This window comes from Sporobolomyces koalae, assembly GCF_050403365.1.
Source record: "Sporobolomyces koalae JCM15063 DNA, S_koalae_JCM15063T_v1_ctg54, whole genome shotgun sequence".
Classification (NCBI taxonomy): domain Eukaryota; kingdom Fungi; phylum Basidiomycota; class Microbotryomycetes; order Sporidiobolales; family Sporidiobolaceae; genus Sporobolomyces; species Sporobolomyces koalae.
This window is the reverse complement of record NW_027481717.1, coordinates 27,062-44,346: the sequence shown is the minus strand read 5'-3', so window position 1 is coordinate 44,346 and position 17,285 is coordinate 27,062. Positions and strand designations below refer to the sequence as shown.

Sequence of the window (17,285 nt, the reverse complement as noted above, 5' to 3'; positions counted from 1 at the left end):
AATCCGTACACATCAATGGCGCCACTCGGCGACAAGGTGCTGCCCGGACCTCTGGTGTTTGACGCCACTTACACTTGGCTACAGCCGCCCTACCAGTTCCGAAAGGTCCTCTTCAGATTCACGGCAGAGCTTGACAATCCGTCGGCTCATCAGGCCGTCTCGCGCTGCCAAACCGTTGATCCTGCTGTTTTGCAGCTTCAACGCTAGGATTTTCGACATCCAGAGAGCCGTTCGTGTCAGATCTATGCTATCTCGACCAAATCTCTTTAGTCTATCCCGCTGCCCTCTGCTTCTTCTTCGGCTTCCTTTTTTTGCCCCTTCTACTCTCAGTGAAACGTTTGTTCTGCTTTGTTTCGTTCTTTATAAAACGGATCTCTTATTTTGGTCACTATCTTGACTCTCGCGACACCACTCGTTCTCGATCGTACCGAGCCTGACGACCCGCGAGATGAACGGATTTGTCAGAGAGACGGTTTGAGCTTTGTCTCGGACTTGGCAACGACATATCCCGGTTCCGCCGGCATGCAGTGATCACTTCAGCAGGGCGAAGAAGCGTAATACAACAGCTCGTCGGTTTGCTGCCCGAAATACCGAATCCGACGGAAGGCTCGAGCTTCGCAAAAAGTTTTTCGCCACATGTCTGCTCCGGTTCCGCGGCAATGCCGACAAAGCGGTTTTTGCGATCTGAAAGTGGGAGCTTGTCTTCCTCTCTCCTTCAAGTTCCGAGTTGACACCTCTCGCATACCATCATGGCGAGCCTAATCCGGGCGGCACCTCGTGATCAAGTGCCGGATGCTGTCGTATGTTGCTGCTTTAGATGCTCGTCTCGCTTGTCGCAAGAGTCCAGTTTTGACACGGTTGTCCGTTTGACCTCTAAGCTCGATGTTGTCGCTGCCCTCCTTCAGAAAGCTCTTCGGGACCTCTGCAACAGCACAAGCGATCAAAATCGGTACGGCCTTTACGACACTCCTACCCGCTATCTGCGCACACGTGATCAATTCCGCTATAAAGGATATTCTTGCGAGCAAGACTGTCAGTACCAGCGTACTCTTTACTTGCCTCGCAACTGCCTGATATCCTCAACCTTCCCAGCCGACGAGTCCGAGTGGACCTGCGAGCATTACGAAATTCCCGCTGTGCTGATGAATGCATGCCGTCGAAAGCATCCTCACGAGCCTCCCGCTAAATGGGTTGCATGTCCCTCTAAAAATTCGGTCGAAGTGCCGGACGATTGGATAATCAAAGTCATTCCCGGGCCTCGCTACGCCCCGATGCTGGGACACAATGTTTTGAGCAGTGGGATCTCCATGCCCAACAAAGAACCAGCCGGTATGAAAGGCTTTCAAGCGTCTGGCTACACTGTCACCAAGAGTAGGCTCTCTGGTTTTCTATCGGACTCTGTTCTCGCGCAGGAAGCCTGCTGTCGTACTGAGTCGATTATGCATTCCAGGTCTCGAGGAGACGACCCACACGAGGGAGACAATTGTTCACACATTGATGGTTACACAATCCGATCCCATCGAGTCCCTGAAGCCAGGCAGCAACGGTTTGCCCGGACCTCTCGTGTTCAACGCCCGATACATATCTTCACAGCTGTATTTTACAGTCTATTTCAGATTTACCGCAAAACTCGAACCTCCGTCGGCTTATCAGGCAGTTCCGCGTCCAGCGGCTCAGCCTGCTAATCCTGCTGTTGTGTCTCATGGCTAGATTTCTCTACATTTGCAAATTCGTATCTGCAGATTTGTCTATGCCGTCTCAGACAAAGGCCCTGGTCTAGCCCGTCGGTGTTCGCTTTTTCGCTCTCCTTTTTTTTTTTTGTGCTTCCTTTTCTTGCCCCTTGTGCTCTCAGTGAAACGTTTGTTCTGCTTTGTTCAGTATCTCGACTCTCTAGACACCATTCGTTATCGGGCGGAACAAGCCTGACCACCCGAGGAAGACGGACGAACCTGTGGAAAGGACGGCTTGAGCATTGTCTCGGACTTGCAACGACGTGTTCCGATTCCACGGACGCGCAGTGATCGCTGTGCGGAAAGGCCTCATATCATACCGCCCAGTCTTTCCCTTCTCACTGCACAATAGCAAGATTCAAACCCGTGATCATGAATCAGGCTCCAGCCGTACCTCCTCACTTGCAAGAGTCGCTGATATGCTTCATTTTGATGTTCCTTCCGCTCTGAGAACAACTGAGCGAAAACAGCTGTATCTTGCTCCTGCTGATAGCTTTACAGAGTTGCCGAGCTCTTGCAGGGCGCCTTCGTCGCTATCTGCGGGAAGACAGACGCTGGCGGATCGCTTGGCCTCTACTCAGGAGGGTATCGATGTACCCGCGACGATATGCACTTCATCGAAAGGATCCGTAAGTCGAGGACTCGAATTCGAATCTATGAGAGTGACTCTGAGGCATCGCACTGAGTAAACAGAGGAGCGTTCTGAAAGGGTGCGCGACCATTACTTGATCCCGGCTGTGCGGATGCGTGCATGTCATCGCTCATTAGTCGCCAACTCAAATCCATGGGTTGCCTTTCCCGTCCATGACTTGGGCGACGCGGCGGTCGCTGGCTGGAGAGTTGGAATCATTCCCGGTCCTCGCTACGCTACGATCTTGGGGCATGATGTCTTGTTCGACGGAAGTCAACGACATGACCGAGAGACTGCCGGTATGCGACATTTTCGAGAGACGAATTACACGTTCGTTCATGGTGAGTTCAGCAGTGCTCTTCTTCGTCTGCTCTTGGCGTCGGGTCGCATGATACTGATGACGCCGGAAAAAGCCGAGAATGAGTGGAAGGAGCAGCAGCACGGCTTACAAGCGCTCTACAAGCACGAATTGAGGATGAACCAGCTCGATGCCCGTGATAGCCTGCTTCCTCTTGACGGATTCAGCGAGCCTCAACCTCTCCGGTTCATCGCGCAATACCGATATGAGCGTACGGTTCGAGTCAAAACGCCTGACGGGCGCGAATTCGTGGTTCATGCATCCAACGTCCTTGCAGAGCACTCCTACAAATTCACGGCAATGCTCAACCTCCCGCTCGCACATGCCGTCCAAGTTCAAGCCCGCAATGTCGCACATCCTGCTGTCCTCCAACCTGGATCCTAGAAATACTGTCGCATTTCTGTACCTCGCCTTGGCCAGCACTGCCTGATATCTCCTCTTCCCTCTTTCTCTTCTCCCTGCCTTTGAATCCTAGAATTGGTCTTGACTGATTCTTCATAGACCTTGGATACCCTGGCGGAACGATGGTATGTGGTGACTGCAAACTTGCGCAAGTATAGCGCAGGTTGAGTTATCGAAAGGAGACAATGCGAGCTAGGTGCAGCAATCTTCAGCATCCGCAGTCTGTCCCGCTTGACGGTACCCATCACACCCGAGCTAGAGTAAATCTGACAGTGTGTCAAAATCAGGCTGGATCCGCTTGTAGTGAACCCGAGCTTGCGAGGGGCTGTTTGTGAGTGTAGGAACCGATATCATTCAACGAGCACGTGCCGATAGCTCTGTCAAATCCAATCCTTGACCTGATCTGTGACAAGTGTTCTCGGAGCGAAGGACGTAGCATTGACTGAGCAGACGAACTCTGGTGAAAGCTAGAGTCAGAGGGTTGTGTCCAGTTTGGCGATCCTCGGAGTGCCATCCTTGCGAAGGAGCGAGTTTGATCTTGTACATCAAGGATACGGTGATGCACAAGGATCTTGAGCTGTTGCAGGCCTGTTCCGGACCAAACGAGATCAAGAAGTTGATGAAAGCTATGGAAGCCAAGAGCGCTCTCCAGCATAGTCATGAGCGCTCGAAGATTGGGTCGAACAGTATTCCTCTGTAGCGTAGCAAGTCGGAATCGATCAAGAGAGCGGTAAGCGAGAGAGAGCAAGAGGACGCAGTTGACGGTTCGCATGATTGTCCCTCTCAGTCTCACTCAACTACCGCATTCAGCGAACCGCGACCATGACGATCCCATTTGCTTCCACCTCGACCGGTCATCCAGCAGCGCAGTCGACCCTGCAAAGTCAATTCACCTCGTTTCGAGCCGAACTCGACGCATCGCAGGCTCAACGAGAACGCATCGTCAAGATCTCTCGCGACATCACCGCCCTGTCGAAACAGATGATCTTTGCCCTCCATCGAGTCGCGAGTGGAAGACCATGGTCGAGCGTCAAGAGTGAAGTCGAGACCAAGTTGAACGACTTGCGCGTGCTATTTGCCAAGGTTCAAGCTGAGGTCAGAGGTGAAGACTTTTGGAGGTCAGTGCAAGACGATCACATTTGAAGTTTTTCGAGCTCAAGTTGGTTCTGGAGTATGTAGATATGAACGGTCAATTTCCCCTGGACTTCAAGAATACGTGAGACGGCTAGATTGTCTGTTCTTCTGGGATCTCGATTCATTAAGCTGACTCTTGCAACCTGTCTACTTCAGCTCGAAGGATACACTTTCTACTACTACCTCGAACATCGGAATCTACCCACTCTGGCTCAATGTCAAGCTTCTCTCGTCCCTCCTCCGCCTCCACCAGCCACTGGGGAAGAAATTCTGATCGCGACAGAAACCTCTCCTCAGGAACCTTACGTCGTCGTGACGGTCGAGGATTATTTGGGAGGAGTAGCAGATCTGACGGGCGAGATGATGCGATTAGCGATCGCTTCAGTAGGCAAGAACCTCAGTTCTTCCCTCTCGAATAACCCTCAAGATAGTCCAGAAGAAGACAACTTTGCCGATATTGACAAGATTGCAAGAGTCGTACGCGAAATCAAAGGAGGTCAGATACCCCAAATTCTCTACTCTCTACGAAAACTCGAGCAAGTGTACTGACAAAATCACTGAGGGGACTGGGCGATGACTACCAGAAATGGATCCATTAGCACCGTATGCGAGGTGGCTGAACAAGAAATTGCAAGTCCTAGATCAATCGCTTGGCAAGATTGAAAATGGTACAGAGATTTGATCTCTTTCTCTCTGTACTCGCTCGATCACTGTCGCTAAAAATATCCTCTCCCACCGCTCGCTTGATTGGTTACAGCTTCTTACAACCTCAAGATTCGAGGTGCCGAGTACAAAGACGCAGATCCGAAATTGCTGCAACAACTCGCACTCAAGATGGCTTCTTCAAACGATTCGAATCGGAGAGACGAGGTAGCAGTCTAAGATCAATCCGACGCAATTGTAGCTTTATATCTCGCCGTGATCTCGATACACCTTGGAACGCAAGGAGAACAGTGTCTGTATCTGATTCCACCCGATGAAGCACAAAACCAGGAAGGGAGCATGGCACTAAGACTGAGGGGCTATGGATCGAATGCGAGAACAAGCATTGAAACTATCGACAAAAGACGAAAGACGAAACTTGAATGGGAAAATGGACAGGGCTAGTTGGTACATTCGATGGCAAATCACGAGAGAGCGAACCGCAGTGTCTGTAGAATGATTTGAGCAACATGAGAATGAGAAGGAGCTGTATGTACACCAAGCGAGGACAATTAGGAGGTTTTCAATGTAATGGTTTTCAGTTGCAACCGGTTGCCGAAAGTCGGTTGCGCGGTTTCGTGAAATTCGATTGTGTAAACATGGTCAAGTTGGGATTTGTGTACAGTTCGAGATGATCATTGATGTATCTCGAAGTCGCTGTTGAAACGATGCGAGAGATAACGGGAATCAGTCTCGCAAGGAGAGAATCGAGGGATTTAAACATGAAAAGAGACTGACGGTAATTTTTGGGATCACATCCCACATTGCGATCACCTTTCTGATACACTCGCACGGAAGCGATGCGAAGTTTTCCAGGGAATTGGATTTTGCCCCATTCTGTTGGAAAGCATGAATCGGGTCAGTCGAGTATTGCGGTCAGGAAGGAATACACTGCATAGTTGAGCTCACCAGGCGTTTGAAACTAGCAGTGGAAAGATAGCAGAAATGTTTCAACCAGGTCAGTAGAGATCAAGACGAAGACCAAAAAATAAAATAAAAAATGAAACGGAAGTACCTTGAAACCTGCGAGCATAATCGAAAACCCCCAAGTCAGCCATTGAAGAACCGATGGAATCGAGGAGAGATCATGACACGTACTAATTGCCAAGTTCAGATTGATCGTCATGGGTTCGACGCTCACTTTGCGTTGTCCAATTTGAGCAGCCGAATCAGGCCCCATCGCATTGTCGTTCAACCTCCACGTCTCGGTTCCGTTGATAGCCCACTGAATATGTCCCGCCGTGTCTCCCTCGGAAGGATCGTATTCGAACCCATAGGTTGTGTATCCAGCTCCTTCGAACGAGGTTGCATCGGTTTGAACTTCAAGCGACATTGATTCTTGGTAAACCGAGCCGTGCCATTGATCTGACGAGAACGAACGTCAGGATTACAGAATCAGAAAGGACATTCAGGATGACTGACTCTGGCGAATCGTCCATTGAGCGTCGTTCGTCTCGATGTAGGGAGTCGAGTTCTTCCACAAATAACCCGATGTGAATGGTGCGACCTGAATCGACTGACTTGCAGATCCAGTATTGCCTGGTACGAGGGGAAAGGGACAGGCTTTATCTTATTAGTCTCGAGATCTCGTTGCGGTCAAGTTCAGTAAGGGAAAACTTGCCTGTTGGCCAAATCTGGCCCTCGAGGGCATCAATCTCTGGAGCGCCTCGTCCTGTCCGGACGTTGGGTCCTGGGTGCTCCGAAGCGTCTGCAGGACAAGTACAAGCCGAAAACCTTTGCCCTGACAGGTACGAAAGTTCTCCCCCGTAGTCCCTCGAACCTGATTGTTTTGCGGCGACTGGATCCGTTCCGTTTGGCCATCTAGAGGAAGCCAGCAAAAGATTTGGTTTACTGCGAGGTAAAGAAGGGGAAAATGAGAGGGCGCACGTTTGATTTGGGAGGGTTCCGACGTCGCATTCGTTGTACGAATAAGGCCAAACACCATCGTTCGATCCTCCGTATCCTGCCCTTCCGAGATTGCCTGTATACCGAGAGACGTCAAAGTCAGTGAGCAAAAGCGGGACTCGAGACTGGGAAAAGGTTAAACAAGGGCGTACCCATGGTCCAAACTCCAGGCCAGTATCCTTGAGCGGTGGGAGTACCAGGCAAACTCAGGTTGACTTCGAGGTATCCACCGGTAAAGCAAAACTTGTTCCACCTACATGGCCAGCAAAATCGTGGTCAGAGAAAAACTTCTAGCGAAAAATATGTGAGCGGGAACAAGATTGACTGACGATTGCAACATGCCCGAACGGAAATTCAAGTTGTTCCAAGGTTCCTGAGTCATCGTGATTTCGAGGTTGCCGTCTTTGGTCGTGATCGCGTCGGGATCGTACCACTCTAAATCGGTCGTTTGCCAGTAATGCAGGTCGACCGCTTCCCAGAAACTTCATGTTTCGGTTCACGATAATTTCCGGCAGTTAATTATCTTTAGTCTAAGCGTCTAAGCGAGAAGAAGAGAAGAAAAAGGGAACTCAAACGGATCATCTCCCGGCCAAAAAGTTCTTCCATCTTGTTCAAACTATTTTCAAGCAAACCATGTCCTCTCGCCATATCAGTGATGTTGTCGAACCATGCGAGAATTTGGAAGGAATCGAGGGAAGTACCTCATCCGAGAAGACCAGGTTGTAAGTTTCACCGTCAAACCCGGTTCGAGTGTATGCTTCCTGAGGTGTGTCTTTGTCGATCAAGCCTGGGAGTCCCGGGATCATCGGTACCTGACCGGTACTGTTTGACAGCATGACCGTTTGAGACATTGGGAACCCTCCTTTGATGACCTATTCAAGTCGATCGTGTGAGCTATGATCCTGATATGGGAGAGCGGCTCGAGCACAAGACGCACGAATCGATATATTGGCCAGCTAGACAGAATTCAATCAAGGTCAGCGAGATTTGACGCGAGACTCGCACGGGAGAAAAGAAGAGGACGGTAATTTACCCGGCAAACAAGCCGACAATGACGACGACAACCACGACGAGCGAGACGGTGTTGACGAGAGCCATCCAGCTGAACCTACTGTTGATCTGTCGATCGAGCATCTTTTCGAGTTCGGGGTCGTAACTGTGTAAAAAGTCATCGGGTTCCTTCTCCCACAACAACGGACTGTCTCCTCCTCCTCCTTCTCGTGCCGCTCCCCCAAACGTTGAATGTCGCTTCTCTCCTGGAGCTACGAGACGACCTTCCAACCGCGGGATCGACTGACTCGAATCGGAATGCTTGCGAGGCAAAGACCCGTTCGCTTGAGGCGAAGCTGGGTCCGCGATCGCATCGCTCTCGAGGGTCGAACTCGAACCGGTCGAATTGGGATAGTTGTACGGGAGGGTCGGAGGGTCGAGTCCCATTGAAGACGAAGAACGATGAGCGTGCGAGATGGCCGAGTGTCGACGAGGTCCGAACGACGGCGGGAACGGTCCATACGAAGCTGTTTCGATTTGATAGGGGTCAATTTCAGCATGGTTTAGGACTTTGAACAAAGGACTTACCTCCAACGGTACCATTGATGATGGCTGCGAAATCACAGGAGGTTAAAACGGACACTCCGAGGGGTACCCTTCAAGAAAGAGGGGGAAAACTGACCGAAAGCGGTATCATCTAACGCACTGTTGTCGACCGAGTACCGCTTGTTCGATGCTGGTTTCATACTCAATTCGACAGAAGGGGTCCGATCTCCAGTTCCGGGTCGACTCGAGGTAGGACGAGACGAAGACATGGACGAACTCGCCGATGTGGGGAGCAGCGAACCCGACTGCGACGGTCGCGATAGTCGGGCGGGTAGGCTCTGGCGTGATTCGGACTTACGACTAGCCATAGCCACTCGTAGGTCCACTCGATCTGACAGGAAACCGTGAGAAGGGTCTGAGAAGGGGGGGAATTCGCAAAGTTTCTCTCGGCTCGAACCACGGCCAAGACATCTCGTCTCGTCACCTCGGTGCACCGAATGTTATCGTTTCGAGTCATCCATGAAATAGTACATACAGTATGTACATCGAATGCAGCTCGATCTAGTTGAGAAGTGATGCCAGCTCTTTTCGAAGCGCTTCGACCTCGTTGAGAACGGAAACCTTTGCTTCGGGTGCGGTGGAATATCCAGATTTTTTTCTCGGGTACAAGATAGTACGTAGTGGTCATGCCATGCCAAGGTCTATGTGATCCTGCAGTTCATACCGCGCATAACTAGTCCGCAGCTTTGCCGCTCGATGCGGCGCAGGTCCCACGTCGAGGTCAGCAGTCTCCCTTGGAGTCGTAGCTTCTTCCTCAGGCAGGGTCGAAAGCATGCACAGCGGGTCAGTGAGCAGGAGAGCGCAGTCCGAGGCGAGAACGAGTTGAAACAGCACAGCATGTTTGCTCCGCTTCCGGAATTGCCTGGTCTGTCACAGCCCTCGAGTTTCAGCGTCGTTAGGTCTAGGTGTCGAAGTGCGCGTCGGGGAAGAGAGAGAGAGACTGAGACCAAGTTCCCCGTCACGAATCCACCGCAGTTCGACTCGACCCATTCTTCCATCTTCTCGCACGCATCCTCGACGATGGACGATCTGTTTGGTACCTCTCCCAATGACGCCGCGAGCGACCCTCAAGCCGACTTTCTCGCGCGAGAGCGAGCGGCATTAGGTTCCGATGCCTCCACGTTCGATCACACTGCGCAATCAGCTGGTGTGGGAGGCGACAAGGATTTCGAACAATCGGCAAACGCGTTCCCGGACCTCGAAGGCGGTTCCGATGATGGGTTGGAAGCGTTCTCGACTCCGAACGCAGTGTCATCATCCTCCACCTCGAACGCAAACAACAGTGCTGTACCGCATCAGGTCTCGGTCACGGGCACGAACGAGTTTGCTCAGTTCGAACAAGAGTACCCCGAAATTGAACTGCCTTCGAACGAATCAGTGAGTCTCGCGTCTCGTTATCTCTCTCGTCGTCATGCGAGAGCGTTATCAAGTCCTGACTTGCGCGATTCCCCACCAGCCTCATTCGAACGGTAACGGGTTCAACGATGCTGCTCCAGTGTCCAACTATGCCAACCCGTACTCGCAACCAACTTCGTTCGTGCAACCCCCTCAACCCAAGGACGACGAGTCCGAGTTCATCCAGTGAGCACCTTCTCCTTGTATCGACACGATCGAAAAGTGCTTGTCATTCTAATCTCTACCCTTCCAATCCACGCGGGCGCGTTCAGGACATGGCGAACGAAACAGGCGCAAGAGATTGCCGAGCGAGAAGAACAAGCCGAACGCAAAAAGGAAGAAACGATCGCGAAAGCTCGTGCCCAAATCGACTCGTTCTACAAGGACTACAACTCGAAGAAGGAGAAGAGCATCTCGCAGAACAAGCACGACGAGGAACAGTTCAAAGCGCAGTTGACCGACGACTTGTCGAAAGGGACGACGTGGGATCGGATCTGTCAGTTGGTCGATTTGAACGACAGTCGTTCGAAAACGGCGACCAAGAGTAAACAGGACCTCTCGAGGTTCAAGGACGTCTTGTTGAGTCTCAAACGCGAGGGCGAGAATGCACCCGGGGCAGGCGGATACTGAAATCATCGAGGGTTTCCAGTTGTTTTGTGTTTCTCTCGTTTAGCTCCCCTTCGTCTCCTTGTGTAAAAATCAAACTTGTGACTCTTCCCTGACCCGTGTGTGAGAGAGAGAGCTATGTTGAACGACGTGGACTTTGACATCATGATCACCCTTCGTTCGTCTCGGACGATTCTAGCGCTGCGACTCGCAACGAGCCGAGGATCGTCATCCATGTATGCCCAGTAGCTACCCGCCTGCTGCTAGCCGAGTCTCGGATCAACGACAGGCCTTGTCGTCGTCGGCCCCTCATCTTCGTTTCGGCATGTTCCCGCTCTCGCTCTCGACCCGGTTCAAGTTTGGAGCGTCGTTCTTCTTGTTTGGAACTCTCAACAATGTACTCTACGTCGTAAGTTGCTCCCCCTATCTCAGGTGCCGATCCCATGTTGAACTATATGTCTCTCCACGAGCAGGTCATCCTCTCGGCAGCTCTCGACTTGGTCGACAAAGCGACTACTCCCAAAGTACGGACCTCGAAACGTTTCCTCGCAATGTCCTCGAATACTGAATAACCCTTCTTCTAGGGTTTGATCTTGTTTGTCAACATCTTTCCGGCTCTCGTCGTCAAGTTAGGATGGCCATACTTTGTACCAGGAACTCCTCGCTACTCTCACCGAATCACGAGTTGTAGCGCACTGTCATTCTTAGGAATCATCGTCAGTCCTCCTTTTATACCACGCCCTGTGACCGTTTCCGGGTTCTTATGATATTGGTTTTTTGAGACAGATCGTAGCATTCTCAAAGAGTCTCTCTTCGAGGTTGATGGGGATCTCGATCGCTTCGTTCTCGTCTGGACTCGGCGAGATGACCTACTTGCAACTCTCGACCACGTACGGAACGATTCGAACGACGACGAACGATCGAGATTTGGCAGGGATCGCAGTAGGGTGGTTCAGCAGTGGTACGGGAGGAGCAGGATTGGTAGGGAGTGGCTTGTGGTGGATCTTGAGAGGGTTTGGGATCGAGACTGGATTGTTGATCTGTTCCGTCAGTTTCCCTTTTTTCATCTTGCCTTTCCCAATCTTCAGATTGAACTGATTGCGGTTCGAGGAAACAACAAAAGTTCTTGCCGCTAATGATGGCAGGAACCTATTTCTTGTTGCTCCCGCCACTCGAAGCATTTCGTCAAGTTGAACAAGCCCGAACAGATTATGAAGCGATTCCGACTCTGGAAGATGACATGACGCCCGACTCGAATCTCGAGACAGACGACCAAGTACCTCGAGCATCAAGAGGTGCGCATGAAGCGAGCGGGTTGACCACTCGGGACAAGTTCGAGTTGGCGAGACCACTATTGGTACCGTTCATGCTACCCTTATTCTTTGTGTACCTTGCAGGTGAATCTTCATAAGTCACGGGCAGCAGCTCTTGTTGGCAGATCGCTGACCCTTTTGCGAAATCCTCCAGAATACACGATCAATTCGGGAGTTGCGCCGACTCTCCTATACCCGGTCCCTTCGCCTTCCAAATCTCCCGTCTTGTCACTCGCGATTCATTCGCTCCGAGACTACTACCCGTTGTACCAACTACTGTACCAAACGTTCGTGTTTGTCTCACGATCTTCCTTGTCGATCCTACACCTACCCCCACTACCCCTCGCTTTGTTGCCGGTTCCGACGATCTTCCAACTCGTGATCCTTGCACTGACGACGTGGGAAGCGAAATCGAGCGTCTTCGTCCATCTGTTTGGGGAAGCGGGAGCGACTTGGTGTACTTTGGTACTCGTCAGCCTCGAAGGATTGTGTGGAGGCGCCGCATACGTCAATTGCTTCTATCGATTGGGAGCCGTGGCGTCGGAGAACGAACCAGATGGACGTGAAGAAGGGAACAAAGACCAAGTACGGAGACAACAGGAGAAAGAATTCGTACGTTTTGTTCTCGTTCTCTCTCTCTCGCTTTGTAATAATTGACGGTATTCACTTCGCGGCTCTGTAGAAAATTGCGAGTGTTGGATTTGCGGACACGTCGGGAATCTTGGTTGCGAGTTTGATCGCGACGGTGCTAGAACCAGCATTGTGTCGAGACCAAGTTCGCCGGGGTCGAACTTTCTGCACCGAACTGTAACACTGTTGCATTGTGAATGAGTCTGCCCGAACGAGCGGGAGATTCCTGATAGAAACAAGTGCCTCGAAAACAAAACGGCGATTTCACGTGCAAAATCACGCGTGCGCTCGCCGCAGTATGCGCGCGGGTGTTTTAGTCTCGAGGTTTCTCGCCCTCACTCGCTTCGCCTTACTTCGCCCCGAAATCCTGACTGAGTCGCTCACCCGCAGCTTCGCCACAGTACACCTGATCGCTCGTCCCAGGCGCCAGGCCGGTCATCGGCGCGTGACTCGGAGTCGAACCTCTCCGCTCGCGTCTTGCCAACCTCCGACGCTTGCCAGTCTACGAGCAACAGACTCTGGTACCGATTGCCTTCAATCACAACGGCGCTACAGTGCTCGTACTGGCTCAGAGATTCTTGTGCACCAAAGTGGAGCACCGCCCGCCATCCCTCCCAACTCGCTCGACTCTCCTAAGCCGAGCTGAATGTCTACAATGTGTGACAACTCGGCCATGACGACCATTCCTGGCCCCGCCTCGATTCCACGACCTCAACTTCTTGCCCAGTCGCTCGTCCTTTCTCGCCTCTCGACCTCTCCTACCGTCCTGCCTCCAAATCTCGCAAATCTCGTCACGGCCTTGTCTCTCGCCGCGAGAGTATCCCTTCGAACTTCAGCATTGTTCCTCGAGGCGATTCTCGAAGGGCTGCAAGGCACGACCGTCGCGAGTCTAGGGTTGACCCGCAGGTTCTTGATTGCAGCGGTGGGATCTGCGAGGAATTTGCACTATGTCAGGGGAGGACTCGATTGGAGTGGAAGGGATGAAGCGGGCAACAAGACCGAGTGAGTTGCAGTCTGCTTGCCTTTCGTCCAGCTTTTGCGGCATTTTTCGAGGCTTACCGATATGATTCCGTAGAGACGCGTTCTTGACCGTTCTCGACAAGTACACAAACTTGGGGATCTATCTCGCAAGTCCACCTCCTCGTACAATCCCCTTCTGCATGCGCGATGCTCATTTTCTTTCTTTCGCTTCCGCGTGTTGATACAGATCCACCACACCTTTACTCTCGCCGAACTCTTCACAATGTCTTCGTTCTATCTCACGCTCAACACGGTCCACACGATTTCGACTGCCGCGGAAGAATCCGTTCGAACTCTCGATTCGATCCTAGGATCAAACGAATCTTCTCGCGCATTGTCTTCAATCATCACGCTCGTTCGTCACGAATTGACACACCAAGATCCCGACTCGGAACTTGCTCAACGTGGAACTCTTGCGAGTATTGCCGCAATGACGAAAGCGATCACGGCATTTGCATGTTTGCAAACTGCGACGCACCGGCGTACACTCAAAGAATTGAAACTGCGAGTCATCTACGATTGCACGGTCGTTGTCGATCACGAGAATCCTCGAGAATCGTCGGGTTGGAATCGAGACGAAGGACAAGAAGCAATCTATGGGAGGTACGCAGGACCACGACCCGCGCGGTCGACGCCACGGACCCCGCGAGAGAGGAAAATCTCGGTTCCATCAAGTCTCGACCACGAAATGCCTCGAGATGAACTCGACGAAGCGGTGTTGACGGATGTCAGAGCCGAGTACGAACGACAAATCGGCACGACTGTGCAGAACCAAAGAAGTCGTACCACCAGTCTTTACGACAATCGACCTGCTGCAGAAGGCACCTTCGACGCAACAGAGATGGAGTATCTACAAGAGGGGTTGCTCGAGAACGGATTCCAGGTTCCAGGCGAACAGGAAATCGTCGACGAGTTGAACGAGCTCGTTGGATTGCCCGAAATTACCACTTCAACCGATCGGACGAACGGCGGGGAAACGGAACAAGATCATGAAATTCTCTACGACGCAACTGAGCTCGACGCGACGGATTTACCAGAAGAAGTTCGTACCGCGTTGAGGCAACTCGAACTCGAGGATTTGCAGGTGGGAACGACTGTCGTTCGCAGTCGTGCTACTCGAGGGTACTCGTACGAGATCGAGGTCCAAGAAACGACCACGACCACCACCACGACTATCAGGACTGTCGAGGAAGTTCCTGGCAAACGCAAGAGCACGGTTCTTTCAAGGCAAACGAGGGACAAGGAGCCGACGGGGGACCCATACGGAAACTCTGACGACGAGCAAGACGACTGGATCGCGGTCGGAGCTCAGAGTCTTAGAGACGAGCAGATGGAAGTAGACGAGCCTGATTACCCAACCGTTGGAAATGGGCTGCAGGAGAGTGTCGCGGTCAAGTCGAGAAAAGAGGCGCTCGAGGAACCAATTGAGAATCGCCAGCGGCTTCAGGTGAGCTGTCTTGCATCCCGAGTAGTCCCCGGGTCGAGCTGATCAATCGTTTAAATCCAGGTTGTCCTCTCTACGATGACGAAACAGTTCACACAACGAAAGCGGACCGTCCGTCGTGTGTCCGACTCGCGGGAACCATCGCCTTCCCTGCCGAGTCCAGCCGTGTCTTCGCCAGCTACATCTCCAAAGATCGGCTGGTCTCGAAGCAGTAGAGACCCTGTTGAAGCACTGCGCAGTCACAACGCTGCTGTTCCAGGAGCGCAAGCGCCAGGCAGACCTAATAGCGTGTTCAATACCTTGTCGAAGCCATTCAGTCGGCATCCCCCCGCATCTCTCGAAACCTCTGTCACCCCAGAAGCTGCCTCGCCAGAAATACAAGCAAAACCAGACCCACGAACAGCTTCGGCGAATCCGCTCGGACCTTTGGTCACACCTGCTACGAACTTCAAGAAGCACGAGCGCTCGATTTCGGCTTCAACTCTCTCGCCTCCGTCGGCCAAACAGCCTCCTGCTGATCTACCACCGCAACCTTCTCTCCTTCCGATTGATACGACGGCTTCGGCACGGCCTGCATCCGGACGTTCGGCGGTCGCACGGACATCTTCGTCGTCGCCATCAGTTTCAACTGTGACGCCACGGGCAGTGGAGGACGAGGCAGAACCAAAAGAGGACAATTTTCCGCGGCGACACCTCGTCAGCAATCTACAGCACTTTGCGCGGTACAGCTCTGCAGCGTACGGCCAGTCGTTCTTGCGGATCCTCGGTCTCGCGAAATCAGAGGCAAGTTCGATCTGCACTTCTGTCTGGCCCCGACCTCTGAAACTGATCTTGTTGTCGCTTCACCAGTTCAAATTCCCTCACACCGAGATTCACGCAAACAATCACTCTTTCGCCCACCACGTCGGAATTCACGTCGACGATATTCTGCTCTCGTCCTTTACGGATCCTCGATCAGATCTAAACAACGACAAAATCTCGCCAATCGTCAACTATGTTGCTGTCGACCACTCCCTCGAGGCAATCGTGCTCAGCTGTCGAGGCTCTCTCGGCCTGTCCGACATTCTTGTCGACCTTACTTGCGATTACGAGCCGATACCGGTGCCCGAAGCCGATCCTCGCGGTTCGTACCTCGTGCATTCGGGCATGTTCCTCTCGGCGACAACGCTACAGAGAGGCACGGTGCACGATGTCATCAGGGATGCATTGAGCAGGTTCCCGACTTATGGACTCGTCCTTTGCGGACACAGGCAAGCTTTTCCTCGTTCCTGCTTCGGGTTAAAGAGCGACCACACTGACAGGCAGAATTGTACACAGTCTCGGTGGTGGAGTCGCCGCCCTTCTTTCCATCTTGTGGGCGATTCCTTCGGTCGCGTTTCAGCGCATCGAAGCCGAGATCGTGCTCGAACGACGGGTTCCTCCTGCTCATCCTCCGTTCTCGAGCACGTTCGTCACCTCGTATGCATCAGGACTCCCTCCAGGTCGACCAATTGCGTGCTACACCTACGGAGTACCTTGCGTCGCATCGCCTGATCTCGCCCAATATGCGCACGGGCTCATCATCTCGACCGTACACAACTACGACATTGTGCCGACGCTCTCGATTGGAACCTTGAGGGATCTCAAAACGATGGCGATGGGCTTCTACGCCGAGACGGGCGTTGCGGAAGAAATCGTTGGGCGGGTCGTTGGGCTCTGTCAAAGGCGATTCATGGCGAAAAGAGCAGCAGCGCGGACGATGCCGGTGCCGGCTTACCTGCCCCCCGGGATCTCTCGAGGGGACGAAGAAGACGAACGGATGACCCCCGAATCGTTGACGGACCCTTCGGAAGAGTCTCGATTGGTCCCGCTCACCGATCGAGAATTGATGCTTGGCAAGAGTGCGAACAAAGCGCTCGAACCGAGTTACACCGACCCTTCTCTCCTCGGAGCGGACCTCGCAGACGACGTCGATCTCAGCGAGTGGTTGTGGAGTCTTCGGAAAACCATCAGAGCGTCGAGCGATTCCGAAAAGCTGTATCCTCCTGGTTTGTTCTTCTCTTCCCGCTACCTACGTTGCCTGCTCCGTGACTGAAAACCTCTCCTGACTCAACAGGGAGGGTGTACATCGTCGAAAACTACACGGTGTTCATTTCGGGCGAATCAAGCGATGGCAGGTACTCGAGGAAAGAAGGGCGCCGCGTGTTGCTTCGAGCGGTCGACGATGTCGAGCGGAGGTTCTCAGAACCTATCTTCAGTCGTAGCAGTACGTACCGGAACGTCCTCTCGTCGCACACGGATGGGTGCTGATGGTCAAGGTGCCACTTGCTACAGTGCTCAGTGACCACAGTCCGAAGAGCTACGAGACCAATTGCGACCTTCTCGCGGCTGCAACCTTGTAACTACTTGATACCCACCCTACACTTCTGATACCACCGTC

The 17,285-nt window shown here is 52.5% G+C and overlaps 5 protein-coding genes across 5 annotated transcripts; 4 read left to right on the top strand and 1 right to left on the bottom strand.

The window, feature by feature from the left end:
- Positions 1–3,943: 3,943 nt before the first annotated feature.
- On the top strand, positions 3,944–5,137 carry JCM15063_005299 (translin family protein; the record flags this gene model as incomplete). Its single annotated transcript, XM_076681087.1, has 5 exons — positions 3,944–4,239; positions 4,301–4,337; positions 4,412–4,751; positions 4,840–4,923; positions 5,013–5,137. 5 exons carry the CDS (start codon positions 3,944–3,946, stop codon positions 5,135–5,137), a joined length of 882 nt encoding a protein of 293 aa, XP_076531787.1.
- Positions 5,138–5,495: 358 nt separating this feature from the next.
- Positions 5,496–8,667, bottom strand: JCM15063_005298 (uncharacterized protein; the record flags this gene model as incomplete). The annotated part of the gene is made up of 16 exons (XM_076681086.1): positions 5,496–5,614; positions 5,696–5,794; positions 5,867–5,879; positions 5,973–5,980; positions 6,056–6,322; positions 6,380–6,496; positions 6,579–6,778; positions 6,845–6,938; positions 7,015–7,115; positions 7,192–7,344; positions 7,438–7,478; positions 7,564–7,734; positions 7,800–7,818; positions 7,896–8,379; positions 8,441–8,464; positions 8,535–8,667. The coding sequence occupies 16 exons, from the start codon at positions 8,665–8,667 to the stop codon at positions 5,496–5,498; spliced, it is 2,043 nt and encodes a 680-aa protein (XP_076531786.1).
- Positions 8,668–9,478: 811 nt separating this feature from the next.
- Positions 9,479–10,483, top strand: CLC1 (clathrin light chain CLC1; the record flags this gene model as incomplete). Its single annotated transcript, XM_076681085.1, has 3 exons — positions 9,479–9,835; positions 9,915–10,039; positions 10,126–10,483. The coding sequence occupies 3 exons, from the start codon at positions 9,479–9,481 to the stop codon at positions 10,481–10,483; spliced, it is 840 nt and encodes a 279-aa protein (XP_076531785.1).
- Positions 10,484–10,697: 214 nt separating this feature from the next.
- YHC3 (amino acid transporter YHC3) lies at positions 10,698–12,583 on the top strand (the record flags this gene model as incomplete). Its single annotated transcript, XM_076681084.1, has 7 exons — positions 10,698–10,868; positions 10,933–10,983; positions 11,044–11,175; positions 11,246–11,506; positions 11,583–11,856; positions 11,927–12,384; positions 12,455–12,583. The coding sequence occupies 7 exons, from the start codon at positions 10,698–10,700 to the stop codon at positions 12,581–12,583; spliced, it is 1,476 nt and encodes a 491-aa protein (XP_076531784.1).
- Positions 12,584–13,057: 474 nt separating this feature from the next.
- JCM15063_005295 (uncharacterized protein) lies at positions 13,058–17,247 on the top strand (the record flags this gene model as incomplete). Its single annotated transcript, XM_076681083.1, has 8 exons — positions 13,058–13,404; positions 13,478–13,529; positions 13,610–14,869; positions 14,930–15,649; positions 15,716–16,116; positions 16,184–16,893; positions 16,962–17,111; positions 17,180–17,247. 8 exons carry the CDS (start codon positions 13,058–13,060, stop codon positions 17,245–17,247), a joined length of 3,708 nt encoding a protein of 1,235 aa, XP_076531783.1.
- Between the last annotated feature and the right edge of the window lie 38 nt (positions 17,248–17,285).